This window comes from Megachile rotundata, chromosome 5, assembly GCF_050947335.1.
Source record: "Megachile rotundata isolate GNS110a chromosome 5, iyMegRotu1, whole genome shotgun sequence".
Classification (NCBI taxonomy): Eukaryota; Metazoa; Arthropoda; class Insecta; order Hymenoptera; family Megachilidae; genus Megachile; species Megachile rotundata.
This window is the reverse complement of record NC_134987.1, coordinates 12106894-12127682: the sequence shown is the minus strand read 5'-3', so window position 1 is coordinate 12127682 and position 20789 is coordinate 12106894. Positions and strand designations below refer to the sequence as shown.

The 20789-nt window shown below is 36.8% G+C and overlaps 1 protein-coding gene across 2 annotated transcripts in view; it reads left to right on the top strand.

Annotated features, from left to right (window-relative positions):
- The window catches only part of Fhos (Formin homology 2 domain containing), a 284475-nt gene that overhangs the window by 170893 nt on the left and 92793 nt on the right, over nucleotides 1-20789 (top strand). For both annotated transcript variants that reach the window (XM_076532146.1, XM_076532145.1), the window contains exon 4: nucleotides 10964-11022. In XM_076532146.1, the coding sequence (XP_076388261.1) occupies nucleotides 10964-11022 (59 nt within the window). The remainder of the gene's footprint in view (nucleotides 1-10963; nucleotides 11023-20789) is intronic.

The window sequence follows — 20789 nt, the reverse complement described above, 5'->3', positions numbered from 1 at the left end:
AAATTCTGCTTTTGGAGGAGGAATGGTTTTAATAAATCTATTTGTGAGTTTTAGTAGACTTGAATTTCAAAGTTCACATATCATATTCATATCTACTTTCAAGTTCATATGTGGAAATTCAGATATTAATGAATATAAGACTTAATAATTAATTATGGTTAGGTTATGATTAATAATCACAGGAAGGCATGAGTACATGTACACGTTGTGCATGAGGGCACGTATATATATATGTGTGCATGTGAGCACGTATGTACATTATGTGCATGTGAGTACATATACGTATACATATGTGCATGTGGGTACATACATATATATGCGCATATGAACACGTATATACATATGTGCATGTGGGTCCATACATACATATGTGTATGTTGGTACACATATGTATACATATGTGCATGTGGGTACATATATGCATATGTGCATGTGGATACATATATACATATATGCATGTGGGTACATATATATGATGTTGAATAATATTAAATTATATTCAAGTCAATTACTGTGTACTCAAACAAAGAAACCTTGTGACATACTGTACTTTTCCCAAAGTATTATCGAAAACAACTTATACCAACGTTCATTAACATACATCACTTCAGTCATTATGTTCAAACTACAAACCCTTATATCATCTGCCAAATCAATAAAATAGTAATTACTATCTTACTGTAATAATCACAGTTGAGTCACCAGCTACAAATACTGAACATATCAAAGATCCATAAATCACAGTAACGATGATCTCTTAAATTATAACCCGCTCTCAAGTTTCACAACCTTGAACGACAATCGAAATCAAACTCCTGAAAATGATCGTACAAGTTCGTCACCTTGGCTCGAATTTTATTCCTCGACACTGAAGTTTTCAACAACGATGAATTGAAAACTCGAATTAGAACGTTGACAACATTCGAGCTGACTCGGGAAGCAGCGACTAATTATACGAGCGAATTAAATCGACCGCGTAAAAACGTGATCCATGAAAGAGTGTGAGTGTACGCGGCTTTACACGTCCGCGTTCTCATAGCCGCGACCGAGTGTCGTCGATTTAAATACCGAGGGACCAATTAGAGGGGTTAATTCCTAAATGATTTATGGACCGAAATGGGGAGACAGAGGTGACCTTACCAGCAGAGAATTCTTGCGCAATCATTCAACGCCCATCGCCGTCGATCATTTTATTCGCGAATGTCACCCTTGATTTTCGATCGAATTCGAGGTTGTTTGATTCAGGGACGATTCTGTGGGAGGTGCATTTGAGAAGGTCTCAATTTTTAAATTCTGAAATTTTGATTTTTTTACACTGAATTATGATACAAAATTCCGAATATATATAAACATTTATATAATTAGGAATTTTGTGAATTTTTAAATTCACCCCCCATCCTAATCACCACATTTTTTAATTCCTATAATTTCAAAACACCAAGTTCTAAAATTTACAGAATTCCAAATCACCGAATATTAAAAGTTCCAAAATTCCAAATTCCCAAATATCAAAATTAGTGAAATACCAAATCTCCAAATATTGAAAATTGCAAAATTCCAAATCTTCAATTATTGAAATTAGAGAAATACCAAATCTCCAAATATTCAAAATCCCAAAATACCAAATCTCCAAATATTGAAAATTGCAAAATGCCAAATCTTCAAATATTGAAATTGGAGAAATACCAAATCTCCAAATATTCAAAATCCCAAAACACCAAATCTCCAAATATTGAAAATTCCAAAATTCCGAATCTCCAAATATTCAAAATCCTAAAATACCAAATCTCCAAATATTGAAAATTCCAAAGTTCCAAATCCCTAAATATCGAAATTAGTGAAATTCCGAATCTCCAAATATTAAAAATTCCAAAATTCCAAATCTCCAAATATTCAAAATCCAAAAATACCAAATCTCTAAATATTAAAATTCCCAAAATACCAAATCCCCAAATTTTTAAATTCCCGAACTTATCAATTCTCAAAATTAAAAATCACCACCTCTTACAATTTCCAAAATTCTCTATACCCAAATATCAAAACATCATTCATAAATCCACATTATACCGTATCAGTGTTTTCTGTTACACGATTCTATTACGAAACGATCTCTATTCGGGTAGCTCCTCTCACGCAGCTTCTTCGAAAACTTGCTGGATCTTTCTGCCGAATTATGCAAGAAACTAAGCGAAACAACAAAGCACAGAAATAAAATGTTCGGTCTATGATCTGCCAAGAGTTGAGTCATTAGGCTCGAGAACAAGATTCTCCGGCTTTTCGAGCAAATTGCAGAAATTGTCATCGACGTTCACGGCTTCGGGATTCGCGCAATAAACCGGTCAACTTCTGCCAAGGACATCGAGCACATCGTCGAACGATGAATTAATTACTGTTTAACAAGTTTCTACTTTTTCTATAACTCGTAATATCGAATGATTTTGAAGACTTTTGTATATTGCTGTTTTGTAAGGTGATTTTTATAGTCGTTGGTTTTTGAGAATGGTAGTTTTTGAGAAGTTTGGTTCTGAAGAAGTTGAATTGTTTGTTTTTGATTTGAACATTTGGGTAGTTGGGAATTTAGAAATTTGGTTATTGCATGATTTAGGGGTTTGTGTATTTGATATCTGAAGGTTTAAAATTTCGGGGATTTGGTATTTTGGGAATTTCAGAAATTGGGGATTCGATGATTTAGGGATTTGTATAGTTTGACTTTTGTAGGTTTGGAGATTGATGGATTTTATAATATTGGGAATTTCAGAAATTGGGGATTCAATAATTTAAGGAATTTGTATATTTTCATATCTGGAAGTTCAGAAATTCGAAAATTTGCAATTTTGGAAATTTCAGAAATTGAGGATTTGCAATTTTGGAAATTTGACAACTTAGAAATTCGTATATTTGAATATTTGAATATTTAAAAATTTAGAAATGTGGAAACCCTGAAAATTGTCCAAATCTGGAAGTTTACTAATTTGGGATTAATTTTGCTTCTATTTCTCATAAAAATATCCAACTTCTCCTATTAAACAAGATTCTAATATATACGTGTTTCGTATATGTTACCTTATATCCTTTATGTCTTCATTATTTTGTCACACACATACAGTCATTTTTGAATTGAATAATATGGTCACCGATGATGAATGTACAAGTGATATAAGTAGGCTCTAGACATTTTCAATGGCATTCATGTCCGGAGAATTGTCTGCCCACGGAAATTCTATCGCTTTCACAGTAATAAATCAGTAGCAATAAATAGTAAGGTATCATATCATAATAATGAATCAATTGATAGCTATAAATGGCTGCTTACATACTTGGTAATAATTTCTAAAACCAAAGCCAATTTGCCATTTATCATGGTTATTTTATGTTAATGTAATTATTGTTGTATTATTGTTTGATTATTTGACTTTGACGACTTGATAGTTGACATTTTACTACTTTACTATTTTACTATTTTACCATTTTACTATTTTACTATTTTACCATTTTACCATTTTACCATTTTACCATTTTACTATTTTACTATTTTATTATTTTACTGGTTTACTAGTTTATTATTTTACTAGTTTACTAGTTTACTAGTTTACTATTTTTCTACTCCATTATTTTACCATTTTACCATTTTACTATAATATTTCACTATTTTACCACTCTGCTATCTTAATATTTTCCTATTCCACATAAGAAAACATCCTTTCTTTACTTTTTTTCGTACCACACTATTTAAATGAACCAGTTTTTAGTCTCGTAGATAATTAATTAAGAGGTTCAATATTGTATCCGACAAAATATGACTCACTTCACATACTGACTCCATAAATGCATTAATATAATATCAATATCAACCTAAGTGTTAAAACGTTGATCTCACAATCCGACAACTACTATCGATACTCTCACAACGCCATTTCCCACAACTCTCACCGCGAATATAAAACACGGAGGGTTAAAGAATCCAATATCTTTGTCCGTCTAAATGCGGCCGTGATTCTCGAAATTGTTGGAACGCCACAAATTCTTCAACGGCGAATTGCACATTTTTCTCGAAGCTCGTAATTCTCGCGGTCGTCTGTCGTTTAGCGTTTCCCTAGATATAAAGTGACCGTCGAGATGCCAATGGCCAATTGGCAGTTTTATCCGTGACAAACTGCTGCTTGTCGTTTGGCCCAGTATCAAGATACTGTACTGAATTCCTTTGTACATTCGTTGTATTCAAATAATCCCTGTTAACTACATATCTTCGTTACTCAATATCGTTTAGTATCGTTATACATTGATTTAAAGTTGTGTCTTGTCGTAAAAGTCAAATTCAATTGTTACAACATTGGTAGACAAATTAGTGTTGACAGGAAGACGATGTAGACTGTCACTGTAGAGTACTTGTTATTTTAATGTAAGTAGGAGTTTAGGAATGTGGAAATATGGGGATGTAGAAATATTAGGGGTCTATGGACCTGAGGATGTGTGGATTTAGGATTAGAGTAGGTAGATGTGGACTTGGGGACATATAGAGACTTGGAGACATGTAGAGACATGGACTTGGAGACACATAGAGACATATACATTGTGTGTGAGACATAAGACTATGTCTGTGAATCTATGAATCTACGAATCTAGGGCCTATGGAGTTAGGAACCTATCGAGGAACCTCAGAATTCAGATACTTATGAACCTAGTAGCCTACAGAAGTAGACATCTATGGACCTAGTAGCCTACAGAAGCAGACATGAATCTAGTAGCCTGCAGAAGGAGATACTTATCTAACTAAACAGCTGTGGATCTAGACGTCTGTAGATGTTGGTATCCACAGAATAGGAGCCTATAAATTGAGAAATCTATGAGTGATATGTGGACCCGAATACTATAAAAGTAGATTCTAAGGAGTTAGGAGTCTATCGAGAAATCGGTGAATCTAGGAATCTATGGATCAAGATATCTATGGAATTAATGATCTATGGATCATTGAATCTATGGACTCACAATCTATGGATTGTGAAGTGTTGAAACTAGTTAAATGCCTATGGACCTAGTCAGATGGAGCTACCTTATGGAGCTACCTTCAGAAGTAGATATGTATGGATCTAATCACCCATGGATCTGAGATACCTGTAGACGTAGATATTTATGGAATTAGGGATCTAAGAATCCATCTAAGAAGCTATGGACTTAGAAGCTTATAAATCTAGCTTCCTGTAAACCTAGAAATTTACTTAGAAAGTGACTTGGAAACCTAAGGATTTATGGACCTATCTAGATCTAAAACCTTGATGACCCAAATATCTAAAAATCTACAAATCCACAGCTCTAAAATCACATAGAAATTTTTGAAAGAGTTAATGCACCAAGATGAGCTTTGATTAAGCCTGTCTAGTTCGCACAATTCAAAGACAAGTTTCTGTATCCTCTTTCGTAGCGTGAGTCACAATCGACGTAAATTTAGCTTAGCCTTAATTCGCGCTGAACGCATTTGAGTTCAATTTCAAATCACTCGAACTTCACCTTAAACTCGAGCAAAGAACCGATAGACATTTTTAGTTCACGTTCGAGAATTGCTTCGCAATATTTCTACCTGATCCGCAACGATAATTAAGAGTACTTTAACCTGCAGAAGTATATTCGTGTCGGAAATTTCTTTCCGTTCGATAAGTTTCAAGCAGGTTCATTATAATCCGTGATAGGCCAATTAGGTTATGATCCTCGAAAGTTTCTGACGCTCGGCGTAATTCCGTTTCGTGCAACTTGCCTTACCCGTAGCCTGACAGCTTAGCATTTTTAATGACAGGCGAAATTATACTGAACCTGTCTGAATGACCCGCTTGTTTCCTGCATTTCCGTTGAAAGTTTCTTCGATATATCGCATCGGGTGTGTAATTTCGATTGATTGGAGGAAACGGTAATTAGGCCAAGGCCGTTGACCAGGGAGTGGTCTTATATCAATGCAAATTTGGTTTTTTAGGTGCAGCAAAGGAAAACTTTTCAAGCCTCTTAATTTTGACACAATAACAGATCATATATTAACGCAATATTAAATATTATATCAGATTAAAAGATAAAATTGAAAGATTAAATTAATATTAAAGGATGAAATTTGCACTTGAAATGTTGGCTTACATTCGCCATTCAGTTGAATACAACAGTTTGAAACAAATATTTGTTAACTGACTCTATAGTTATGTGGTCACCAAAAGCTTTACATGTGGTGTTTAAACACAGTGAAACAACCAACAGTAGCAATTAATAATAAGTAATAATAACTTCAAAAAAAATTCATCAAACTCATGAAGTTTTAGAACTGCTACTTGCCAATAAGAAAAATACACCCTTGTTCGACAGCTTCGTTATTCATAATTTGTATTATAATGTTTGGCCACAAATGTCAGTTTCTTCTAATTCACCTTTGCATTTAAAAAGTGATTCACACTCACCATTTAGTTTAATACAACAATTATAAATAGGTACTTTTAGCAGAGTCCATAGTGTTATACATGTGATGTATAGTGAGACAGACAGCAGCAGCTGATAATAAAGAAATAACTTAAAAACTCTTCAACTAAGAAATGTCAGCCACCTGCCATAATTGACGATCAATCTAACAATGAACCCTTTCTTCAAGGGTTGTTATAAGCACACAGGTAGATGACGATCGTGTTAATTAGAGAGCAAGAAGTACATCGTCGTCCATAAACCAATTTTCCAAGCAAGAATCACTTGATAGTCGTTCAAGTTCTGTTCATCTAGTCCAGTGTCAGCTGTGCGCTTCGGTATCAGGCAAGGGCCATTAAACGGCACTTCATAACGCTCGCAAGAAATTGCCGCGCGTTGAGCCTGTGGATGCGGGAGTATCGATAATCGGTATTCGGTGGAAACTTCGCAGACTATCGGTCGCCTCGTCGTCGTCGTCGTCGATTGAAAACCGTTTGGTGCTGTAGGAGGGTTATCGCGACGAGCCTCCCTCCTTTCTGTTATCCTCTCGCTCCGTTTTCCCCTGATCCGGCTGTTCCGTCCTCTCCGAGTCGCGATTAATGCGCCATTAAAAGAGATTGGAAATCCTTTCGTCGGGACTTTCGTCGCCGTGTTCACCAACGACGACGACGAAAGTTCCCACGAGCATCGACACCGTCCAGGATTTTGCATTCCATTTGCAAGGGAACGTTCCCCTAGCTGGTTTTCGTTCTCCCGCGGGTGCACTTGGTGCCGGCAAGATGGCAAGCGACGAGAGAGGCTGAGAGATCGCATTTACATCGAGTTCCGACTCCTCTAGTCGATCTCGAGGACCGCTGCTCCGCGATACGATCGGCTTGTTTTTCCGGGCCAGCCGTTCCATAGTAGCTTGATAGAGTTCCATTCAACGGCTCGAGTACCTTTGCGATCTATGCAGACGAGGTCTAGAATCGGTTCGGGTTACGAGCTGTTTCGAGGATTACGCCGATTTCGAATTGCTGTAATGATGGAACATTTTGCGGATACTGGAGCGGGTTCGCAAAGGTATAGTTGGGGAGGATTTGAAAAAATTTAAGCTGGTTGGAGTACCTCACTGTAATTACCTCACTGTGCACACGAATACTCAGGATCGTCAAAGTTTTCAGTATCTATGATTTGATATGGAATTGTGTTGGTACGTCATATTAGCTACTAACCTACCCTAGGATATATCATACATCTTGTATCAAAAATTTTTGTGTCATTCAAATTTCCTACTTAACTTGTCAAATTTCCTATTTACAGATTGACTTTATGATATTCTCAAATTTATAAAGTTAAAAAATGATCAAACTTTAAAAGTGCATAATAGCAATCTTGCAAGAGTACCAGGTTATCAGGTTTGACCAAATGAAGAAACTTGATATATTAAGTATAATTTATATTTAGAGATCCTCGATTGTACCGACTATAATCAGAATTGAACCCAAAATTCACTTCACAGTAAAAATTCGAGTCTTCATTTACACTGCCGTATCACGAATGTAATGCACATTCATATATTATAGAACATAGTGTCAAACGGTATTAAACTTGCTAAATCCCGGAACCCGGTATACCTCTGCATCCTGAAATCCCAATTTTCCTCCAGGTTCTTTTCCTCCACTAAATCTCTGTATCTCCAGTTCATTTAAATTTCCGTGTGCCCCGAGCAAAAAGCAAATTCAATTCGATTCCCTAATTCCTCGCTCAACCCTCGTGCGGTCGCATCTTTGGAATAACTTTCGAAATTTCCATCTCGATTGCCGCGAAATTGAGATTTTAGAAAAGCCAAGCGTTCGTCCGTCTTCTCGAGTAATTATTGTGGAACAATACAGGGCAATTACGGGGCCGAGGATTGAATACAATGCGAAGAAAAGAAGACAGAAATGGTCTGTTTACGTGGAAACACGACGAGGTCGACGTCGTGGCAGCCAGTCAGCCGACATTGAACTTGGCCCCGTGCCGGAAAGTTTTTAATTTATTCGAGCAACCTCTGGTAGCCGCGTTTCAACTCTCTTAAGGGAAACCAACGACCCGTTCTGAGGCTTCTTTTCCCCCGATTCTCATGGAAATCGTTTGTTTACGAGATAGTCGACGGATCACGAATTCGCGTAGATGGTGCGATTAAAACTTGGTGATATTTCGAGATAGCGAAAGCTTGATAAGAATTGTAGATTGGCGAGACTTGTAGACTTGATTAGCGAGTAGATGTTCATATATGTATTGAATTAAGATTATGTTGATTATGAAGATTCTTTAGAGCTAACTTTTGCTGCAGCACTCTTAGTTTCAAAACTAAATGTACAGAATACGAACCTATCTTGAATTCCTCATTTTGAATCACAGAAGTTAAGATACTTCTGTAGACACGTATATTAACTGTTGTCGAGGTAAAGACATAGTTCACCCCTTATATATTTATTGTTGAATCTCTTAATTCTAAAGTTGATATCTAAAACATCCGATGATGTCTATAATCCTAGTGTACCAAAAAAAAAACAAATTTCCATCTTAAAAAATTTGTCTAGAATCGAGAGCAATGGATAGAAATTACAAAATCTTAATCAATGTATCTAATAAAATCTGCAAAAATTGTTATCTTGTTCGATATTTAAAGACAGAGTGGCTAACGAGAATAACTTGAACTAAATGTAACATTTTTAAACATCCAAAGTATTTCAACAACATAGAAGTAAAGTAACGTGTATCAGATTTCCCTAGAATTATTTAACCTTATCTAAAGTCTCATTCCTATTCACCCCGTTTCACGGTAATTGGTACACACGACACTTACGCTTCACCTTGTTGCAAACACGCAGTCCATCCTTGTCTTGTTAGATCTTAATCTTTCACTCAGATTTCACGCCTTGTCCGTACGAGAATGTTGCAGCGTGGCGAATGCTGTATTACATAGAAAAACGATTTCTCATCGTGTCTTGAAATTTTCATGAAGACACACAATCGTGTGTAATCGCGGATCGATCTCGAGGAATAGCGAGCATCCGCGTTTAAGTACGCTCGCGTGCAACGTACACTTCCTTTAGATAAGGGCACGCACGTTAACTTGCTAATTTTTCAATTCGTGAGTGTGTTTGATAAGTTTTGCGCTTTCAAGATTTTCAGGTTGCTAGTTTTTATATTATTAAATTTTTCTATCTACATTTACAAATTTTATATTTTTTCAATTTTGTTCAATTTCTTAATTTTGTCGACTTTTTTCAAGTTTTTTAAGTTTTTTAAGTTTCTTAGGTTTCTCAATTTTCCCAATTTTCTCAATTTACTCAAGTTTCTCAATTTTACAAATTTTTCAGATTTTCTCAATTTTCTCAATTTCCCAGATTTTCTCAATTTTTCAAATGTTCCAAATTCTTCAAATTCCCCAAAGTTCTACGTCTCCCACCCCTTCAGAAACCCCCATAAATCAACTACTGACACTCTTCCCTCGATTACCATATTTTCCCCAAGAAAGCGAGATTTGCCGTAGACTGTACGTCGCTGTTCCTCGGGGAGCATTTGCACACGACGAAAAGGCCGGTGTATTCGTTTGTGGGAAAAGCAAAACACGTAATCGCGCTACGTCTCGCTCGTTTAACGAGCGGAAACATTATTAACGCGCGTACGTAGCCGACTTCTTTGCCCCGGATGCGTTTGACGCTCTGCCTAGCCGCCGGTGTCTTCGTCTTCGTCTCGTTCTGGTCCTCCCACCTTTTTTCCGTCTCCCCCGACTTTGAAACCCATTGTGCACACGGTCGCTGTGGTTTCTCAGGGACGTGTGGCGTGGGAAGGTTCGCAGGGCCTTAAAGTTCGCCAGGACTAGCCCGATAGAAGCAGATTCCGCGCGAAGCCGCTCTAACCTATTTTCATATTTGCGACGCGTGCACGAGCGCGTTTTACTGAACGTTTCGTAAGCTCTACACACGCGGCGTAAATTGAGTTATTTGTAATCGGTGGGGTTAATCAACTTTCGCTGATGAGAATGTGTGCTCAGGGTGGATTATTTGAGGTGAGCAATTAAGTTGTTGAAGGTAGAGCAAACAGTTTCACTGTTGGTGAAGGTAGAATAGGTACATGAGAATGTGGTTGATATATACTTTACGTAGTTTTATTGTAATTGATGGCAAGGAAAAATTAGTATATAGGTATATTAGTATGTAAGTATATAATTGAATGTATACTTTATTCATAAGTGTATAAGCTAAAATAAGATGGGATGAAGTTTGGAATCATGACACAACTTTGGGACTTTGGCATTTAGAGTTACAAATTTGTTGAATTTTGAATCTTTTTGCAGGTTCGAAATTTTGAGACTTTGAGACATTTTAAATACTTCCCCCGTATCCTTACATTTTCCACACATTACATTTATCATATATCACATCTCCAGTTGTATCGCAACCCCAAAACCGACAGATTGAAGATTAACCCATCTTCACCGCACCTGTTCTCGCTTATTAGAATTACTAATTAACGTATATTGTTTTTCTGTCTGTTGCAGTCGAAAGAACTCGATCGTTCTCAGGACACAGCTGTCCGTGAGGGTGCACACCATCATAGGTGAGTATCGAAGAAGACTCGATTTGAATCTAACCGCCACACTCCCACGATCCACTTCGATGGATCATCCGATCCACCATTCCTCGACCTCTAACCACCATCGCTGGGTCAAATCTTGCTCTACTTAATACCTTGTTTCAACTTGATCATTGCTACTGTCTTCACGTGTTTCGTGAGCTGTCGTGAAGTTTATATGTTAATAAGAGTAACATTTAGATGTTAATCAGATATTAACCTCGGATGTTGTTGGTTGCAACTGGAACAGATAACTGATTGGCCTGTTTCGGGTAGCCTACATAATTTCGTGACACTGGGATAAAATTACTAACCACAGCAAATCACTGTGTTACAGATAATTCATAAAAGATTTCATAAGAGATTTACATAAATGAATCCAAAACATGTGATGGTAATTTTCAAATAAATTAAATGACTATGCATAATAGATTCCAGGTTTTGTTACAGTTTCGAGGATTTCATAAAAGATTTACATAAATGAATTTAAGAAACGTGATGACAATTTTCAAATAAATTAAATGACTATGGATAATAAATTACAAGTTTTTGTTACAGTTTCTGAAATTTCATAAAAGATTTACATAAAAGAATCCAAAAAACGTGATGATAATTTTTAAATAAATTAAATGACTATGCAGAACAAATTACTGTTTTTGTTGCAGTTTCTAAAATTTCATAAAATATTTACATAAATGAATCTAAAAAACTTGATGACAATTTTCAAATAAATTAAACAACTATGTATAACAAATTACAGGTTTCGTTACAATTTCTAGGATTTCATAAAAGATTTACATAAATGAATCCAAAAAATGAAATAACAATTTTGAAGTAAAGTGTACCTCTTTGCATACTTAATTTTGTTAACTGACAAAAATTACATAGCAATTATCAAGTCATCTGTAAAAATCAAAATAAAATATTTTCTGATAGAAAAGCAAAGATTGTCGGAGTGAAATCACGCTTGTACGAGTAACGTGTAGCAGACACGAGGATCCATCATTTATTACTTTTTTCCCGGTTCATCGACTTCCTTACGAACTGTTGTCGTCTTTCCCGCTTTTTCCCTTGGATTCACGAAATAAAATATTTCGCCGGTTCTCTTTATCGCCTTACGACGATCAATTCTTTTTCGTCGGTAAAAGACGCGTTCTTCGTCGACCGGGAAACGACGAGCCCATTTTCACGGTGATTTTCGTGGAAATCTCTTCGCGTGCCGCAACGATTCAATTTTTCTCGTAATATTCGGATTTAACGGGGACGAGCCGCTTCGAGGAAACGACGTTTAGCTGTGCTCGTCTTTCGACGCTCGATGAGGGCTGAATTTGCAATTAGTGCGAATATTAGGGTTCATACATAGATAGAAATTTGCGTAAACAAGATATTAGTAAAAGTAGGATTAGTTTAGTTAATTTAATTGGAATAGTTTTGTTACTTTGGGAGGACATTTTAAAAATGTACATTGGTAGCAAACATAACCTCACAAATAACTTTGAGAGGTTATAACAATTTTTTTAAATGACACAAGTGGAAATTTTCTTGAAGCCCCTAAATCAGGGATTTATCGAGCACCCACTGTATACTACTTCCACAATACACCACTGTATATTGCATATTACTTCTCCCATATAAAACTATGATTCTAATGCTTTTAAAATTGTCAAAAAATTTTATAAATTCTCTCAGTTTAACAAATACTAAGTTAAACAATTACTTGTATATTCTATGAACCCTATTAAACTCTAGGTTTCATTGAAACAGAAATACAACCCTGCGAATTGAAGATAATTGTGAAGGACCGGAAAAAATATTCTCTCCAACATTGCGCGGGAATTTTTCGAGCTGGTCGGTTTAATTGCTCGATGAAATTGTTAATTCCAACGGGCCACGAGGACCATTTGACGTAATCGCTTCTCCAATTACGTTGTTGGGGCACAATAAGGTGTATTGTTGAACATTCGTCGACCTTCCACGACCCACTTCCCTTAACCGCTCGTAAATTAGAAGGAAAATCTCATTATTAGAGCCTGATGTTGGAGATTCGCGAGACGTTCGCGAAACAATGTTGATTTTCGAGTTTACTGTTTACTCGTTCGGGACTGGGTCTCATGAGACGATCTTCAAGAAAGATCTCCAGTTACTTCATGTTTTTACGGTTCTCGCGATATGTAGGTTAGTTTCTGATATTCAAGACATTAATTAAATTTGGATATTTTAGCTGATTGGCTACGTGTATTTTTTTGAAGAGTTTGTATGAAAACATCCGTCAAAGTGGTGTAAAAATGGCGTAAAGATTCGTTTCCCGCGCGCGCGAAATTCAAGTCTGTAATAAGACAATGGGCAAATAGAGGGTAATTCCTTAAGTTAATATAATCTTTTACAAACTTAATTCTACGCCTCAAGACAAACAATATTACTATAATAAAAGAATAAAAGATCAGAGAATTTTAATCTTCTTTTAATTTCAAAGATATACAGTAAAACTTTAATTTTCAAAACGACAGTTTAAGTATTATTTATATTTCATTCAAATTAATTGTTCAAGTCTTTCATTGCTATCTTATTTAACCTACCCTAACCTAATCTAATCATAACCACATCATAACACATTTGCTATTTATCAATCATCTTATCTTTATGAAACAAAAACATAATTAAAGTTCGCAATATTTCTCAAGCACCATAATCACGAAATTCGGTTAAACAAATTCTTGCTTTTGAAACACAGCAGGCACAATGCTCGAGTCTCCTCGTTACTTTTTCCTAACGAGCTGGGAGAGGATGCTTTCCCAATATGTTCCGCACAAACTTTTGATGCCTGATAAAAAGTTCCGGTGTGAATTTTATCGCGACGCCCGGTTATTTCGAGAGCTTGTTTAGTCAGAGTTTGTACAACGATAACCAATTTAACTAACTTTAATCGTGATTGTCTTTGTGTTCGATAATGTTTTATCTCGAAGAGGTCGAAGTTACGAATGGATACTGGGGGTGTGATAGGTTTCCTTAGGGAAAACGGTGATATAGGGAAGGTCTTATCATTCATTTTAACGTAGTTGATTTGGTGAACATTCGTTGGATTGTAAATTGTCAACTTTGCAAATTTAGAGATTTCGAAGGTAGATATTTTCAAAATTATGGATTATTCAAATTTAGACATTTGCAAAATTGTTAAGTACTGCAATTTAGATATTTCAAAATTATAAATTTAATTAGTTCGAAATTTGAGAAATGATTTGACAATCTGAGAATTTGGAGATTTGGGGATAGGATAAGTTGGGTATTTGGGGGTTTGGGAGTTTGACGGTTTAGGAATTTGGGGATTTGTGGATTTATGAATTTGGAAACTTGGAATTTTGGGAATCTTGAAATTTGGAAATTTGGAATTTGAAAATTTGGAATTTGGGAACCTTGGAATTTAGGAATCTTGGAATTTAGGAATCTTGGAATTTGAGAATCTTGGAATTTGGGAACCTTGAAATTTAGGAAACTTGGAATTTGGGAATGTTGGAATTTGGGAATCTTGGAATTTGGGAATCTTGGAATTTGGGAATTGTGGAGTTTGGGAACCTTAGAATTTAGGAAGCTTGAAATTTGGGATTCTTAGAAATTGGGAATCTTGGAATTTGAGAACCTTGTGAAGTTAGGAATCTTGGAATTTGGGAATCTTGGAATTTGGGAATCTTGGAATTTGGGAATCTTGGAATTTGGGAACCTTGGAATTTAGGAAGCTTGGAATTTCGGAATCTTGGAATTTGGAAATTTGGAATTTGGGAATTTTGGAATTTAAGAAGCTTGGAATTTGGGATTCTTGGAAATTGGGAATCTTGGAGTTTGGGAACCTTAGAATTTAGGAAGCTTGAAATTTGGGATTCTTAGAAATTGGGAATCTTGGAATTTGAGAACCTTGTGAAGTTAGGAATCTTGGAATTTGGGAATCTTGGAATTTGGGAATCTTGGAATTTGGGAACCTTGGAATTTAGGAAGCTTGGAATTTCGGAATCTTGGAATTTGGAAATTTGGAATTTGGGAATTTTGGAATTTAAGAAGCTTGGAATTTGGGATTCTTGGAAATTGGGAATCTTGGAGTTTGGGAACCTTAGAATTTAGGAAGCTTGGAATTTGGGATTCTTGGAAATTGGGAATCTTGGAATTTGGGAACCTTGGAAGTTAGGAATCTTGGAATTTGGGAACCTTGGAAATTAGGAATCTTGGAATTTGGGAATATTGGAATTTCAGAATCTTGGAATTTGAAAATTTGAAAATTTACAAATTTAACAATTCCAATGCAAACCCTAAGACCCTGCATCCCCCAGCGTAAGAATTCATGCATTCTCAAATGAACATTCAAAAACATGTTTCTATCAAAAGAAAACTGCCAGTAACTTTTTTTTCACATAAAATTTGAATCATTCTGTAGTTCATTCGCGATGGAAATTATTCTGCTTGTCAGATGCTTATTACGCCGTTACGCGCGTTGACGCGCGGAAAATATTAACGTTACCGGCGCAACGTTTCGTTTTCACAAGAAATTCTTTCTTTTGAACGAGCTCATAATTACATGCACTGTAAAGCGTGCGATAGAGTTACACGGCGGGGATTCGCTCAGCTTGTTATTACGTTTGAAATCGGTCGTCCAGCCACCTCTAATTATACGCGTCGAGACAAGCTAAGGAGGTGACGAGTAATTAAAAGCGATGAAGTTGTTGTCTAGAATGTCATCCTCATGAATTGCGTTCATATTTTTACCAATTCAATAACCTTTTACTTCGTGCTCGAACGTCTGAGACTCTATAAGAAACCTGATGTCTGAAATTATATCATTAGGCGGTCATTCTCGTAATTGAGTACAAGATTTATATTTCAAGTTTTAAGTACTCTTATATTCTTAAACTATACTCTTCTGTTCTTAATAATAAAAATAATTGGTACTTCAATTTTTAATATGTCTTAAAATTTTTTGATGGAAGGAAGAAATGGTGGTGTGGCTAATATAGGTACTTGATTAAGTTCTCAATTGTTTATTTATGTAAATTTTGTTATTTATTGCACTTTACAAGATCTTGAATTTTGATCAATTTTAAATATGATTATGTTTATAATACGTTACATATGAATTTATAATATAAAATCTTGTATGACACTAACATAACCTCAATGCAGCTAAGATGAATCAAAATGGCGTCATACTTCATTTCGTTTATGTAATACTAACATAGTTGATATTAACCCTTTATGTACACATACATAAATTGACACAAAGGAAAAGCATACATGATTTGTTTAAAATAAAAATATACATAACTTGTTTAAGAAAAAAACATACATAACTTGTTTAAAAGAAAAACATACAAAAGTTATGCATTACCAAAACATCTCACATCGATGTTTAGCATGAACCATGTGTGACATAGTCAATAAATTAGATCAAATTTTGTCGATCATTTTGTATGGACCAATTAATAACGAAGAGCATAATCGATTTTTCAAGCCGAAAACAGTTATGTTGACTGCAGTTCGAACGACACGAAATCAATGTGTCTGGCCAACCATGGATTCACCTGCGGGCCGTAGCCGTTCGTTGAACCCTGCGAAGGTGGTGGAGATGATTGAAGGTCCAGAATAAGCGAGCGAAAGGAAAGAAAAAATACGAGAAGGACGAAAAGGGCGGGGAGTGACGCAGATGTGGACCGTGCCGTTTTACATATTTTAACGGTGCTTCGTGTACCTCCGTCTCTCAGGTTTATTCTCGATATTTCTGCATCTTGTTTATATTTTGAGCGAATCGTGTGGGCAATTGACCTATTATACTTTAATATCTGATCAATATGAGCAATATAAAATGATGGATTGTAAGCATATGAGGAATGTAAGTAACTTGTGGGTATCTGTATACTTATGGTCCACGTGTAACCACATGTATGGTCCACATGTCCAAGTGTACATTAAATACACTTTAAGTCCTAGTATGTCCAGTGTATGTCTTGGGTCTGAATTGAAAGAAACCTTTGAAGAGGTATAAATTCTTTTTTAGAATGTCTCAAATAAATAGTTCAACAAATTTTGATAAATAATTAAGAGTAAAAGTATACTTGCCAAGTAACATATAGTAATGTTATATATTTTGACTATGAAATTTGTCTAATAAGAAATTGAAGTTCATTCTTTTCATCCTTAGAGGGCGACACAGTCCATCCACGTTTTTACGAATATCAAACCTTTTCACATGTGTAATGGTTCTCCTCATTACGAAACCATTAATTTGTTCGAGAGTACGAGTAAATAAGTAGGTAGCATTGATATAAATTTCTACATGGCTGGAAGGTATATTTGAACGTTCATCGTCTGCTTTTAGCCACACTTCTCTCGCACAAAAAAGTTAATCTACTATCATTCCGTTATTCCTCTTTTTCTGTCTTAATAGTACGTTGCTTTCTCTAACCACGCTACAAAGCGTTTCTTTTTCTGTACAAATCACGTGCAAACGCTTTGCTCAATTTAAATACTGGCATCCTCGTATTTTTTGCCGCTTTAATCCAGCAGATCGACGGTCGGAGTTATTATTTAAAGAAATAACGCGATCGGATCGTTGTATACCGATCGGCGAGCAAAACGCTCGGGCGGAGTAACGATTTGCCCGTTTTAATTTTGCCTTGGAGGGACGCCAGTTCCGCTTGTAAAATCCTCGATCCTCTTATTACTAATTCGCTCGTTATTAATCGCAGATAAGCACGATATGAAAGGCCGCGAAATTTCGTGTTTAACGCGTGCAAAATTATTCAAAAGCTCCCAGGAATATGGACGGATATGCCGGAATCGTATTTTTGAACGTTTAATATTGAATTCAAGCTGTGAATATCGATTATTGGTTTCTTGTTGAGGACGTATTGATATTGTACGATATGTGCAGGGTATTTTTGAAACTTTCAAATTTGGAAATTGGACTGTGGGAGAGGTGGTGGTTTGGGGATTTGAGGATTTGGGAATTTATGGAATTAGGGAATTAGGAATTTGCGAATTTGCGAATTTGGGAATTTGGGAATTTGGGAATTTGGGAATTTGGAGAGTTGAAGAGTTGGAGATTTGGGGATTTGGGAATTTGGGAATTTGGAGAGTTGGAAAGTTGGAGAATTGGAGAGTTGGAGAGTTGGAGAGTTGGAGAGTTGGAGAGTTGAAGAGTTGGAGATTTGGGGATTTGGGAATTTGGGAATTTGGGAATTTGGGAATTTGGGAATTTGGGAATTTGGAGAGTTGGAAAGTTGGAGAGTTGAAAAGTTGGAGATTTGGGGATTTATGGATTTAAGGAATTAGAGAATTAGGGATTCGGGGATTCGGGGATTTGGGGATGGGGGTTGGGGGATTGGGGATTCGGGAATTCGGGGATTCGGGGATTCGGGGATTCGGGGATTCGGGGATTCGGGGATTCGGGAATTCGGGGATTGGTGGATTGGTGAATTGGTGGATTGGTGGATTGGTGGATTGGTGGATTGGTGGATTGGTGGATTGGTGGATTGGTGGATTGGTGGATTGGTGGATTGGTGGATTGGTGGATTGGTGGATTGGTGGATTGGTGGATTGGTGGATTGGTGGATTGGTGGATTGGTGGATTGGTGGATTGGTGGATTGGTGGATTGGTGGATTGGTGGATTGGTGGATTGGTGGATTTGCAAATCTAAGAATTTGGAAATTTAGGAATTTGAAAATCTAAGAATTTGGGAATCTTGGAATTTGAAAATCTATGAATTTGTCAATCTAAAATTTGATAATCTAAGAACCTGGGAATTTACACTAAATTACAATATAAATTTAGTGTATTTGTATTAGCTTGTAATTGAAAATTCTTACCATCTGTTTTCACATAAGAAAGCAATTCTTTGTCCAATTTTTTCTTTGTTCATTTTCTTCTTTGTTCATACAAGAAATAACATTTACGTTCCGCTTAAGAATTTTTCAATTGTCGATTAATGTCTGAATAGGCAGGAAATTCTGCGTGTCGAAATGTATGCATTACTGTGTAATTCGCACGCATCACGCGACACGCGGAATCGGATTTCTCACACCCTCAGCAACTGCGGACGAGCATGCTCGGCCTTGAAATAGATTACATCTTGCACGTTTCCCTCGCGTTCTTGCGAATAAACGAGACTCCCCGTACGTTGAAAGCTTGTAAGATTATGGAAATATTGCATAAATTTGTCAAATCTCCCCTTTTTTCCCTCTTGTACCGACCGACCTTTTTTCTGTCTCGTTGACATAAAGATACTGGGGGAGCTAATTTTCTTCTTAATTCATACTAAATTAACAAGATAAAAATTTACTATTTATTGTGTCATAAATAAACTATTGTCAAATGCTGACTTTTGTTCAGAATTTCAATTCATATGAATAATTGTAATGCTTTGCATGTACTAATAATTTTTGCTCATTTGTTAAGATTGTTTTAAAAATAAGTTTCAGCTTAATAAGAATATTAACCTACAAGTTATATGATTTTTATTATTTAAAAATATTTCTGAATTCACCAACATCGACTATAGAGATTGTATCAGAACAACTCAATTTTTCCGACGGTGAATACGCACAGTTTATTTCAATTATTATATAACACACGTATTATAATTTAGTCTGCGAGTGACATCAATATTACAATCAAAACCGAAATATTTGATCCCGCAACGAAAGTCTTTGCAAAATACAAGTAAAGTCCGTAATGACAACAAGTATGTCCCGTGGTGACAAGTTATAAGTGAAGCCTCGTAACAACAAATATAAAGAAAGAAGCGCGTAGCAACAAATATAAGAGAATGAATCGAAGTGAAGCTGCGGGCCCGGTGCCCTCGCTTATTTTATACGTTTCACTCCCCTACGACGTCTCCTAGCAACCACCCGATTTCTTCGAAATCTGCCACGTGCCCTCCGTCGACCTTGGCTTCGCGGTCATCCCTCTACGACCGATCCTCGCGATGCCGCCCGCCCTTTGCGGCCGAGCCGCCGCGCCGCGCGCCGATACCGCTGCCGCGCCGGCACTTGCCGGTACCCGCCGTCAAACGGAGCGGTCCGCGCCTTTGTACTCGTTTCTCGAAAATTACGCATCCGGAGACGTCGCCGAAGAGTGTCTTTCTTTTCTGCCGAAGTACGCACCTGGGTTCGCCGGCATTCCGCGGTGGATCAAAAACTTTTAATTGGCATTTTTCTCGGAATTTCAGAGCATATGCCACGTGCCACTTTTGCCACGTGCCATTGCCACGTGCCATTGCCACGTGCACCACGCACGTGTACATTTCTTAGAAAAATTAATTATCTATCGTCTTCGAGTGCGACCGATCCCGCAGACAGCTAGCCGGAGCGCAGGGCAAGCAAGCTCGCCCCCGCCCGGGTTCTCACCTCTCCCGAGCGGAGTGGCCCTCGGTGTTTTGGTGAGCACCACCACTCCCGGGCGGATTGGTTACCCCCGGTGCTACGATGGTGTTTTTCATGCCGAGACACTCATGGTGTTCGACGAATACGGCCACAGGTTTCCCCGTGCACGTAGGGCTTCGAGGCATGGAAACTCGCCATGCCTGCTGCTTTTGACCAGTCGTCCCCGAAAACCCCGCTAAATTCATTAAATCTTATGTTTATCTTTAAATTTTCATTCCATGCTCTGAAATGCCTCAATTGGCCAGTTCTATCCGTAACAATCCTCCCCCTCGTACAAAATTCATTTAATTTTGTACCTCATTTATTCCTAGTAGTTTTATTAGTTTTCGTGT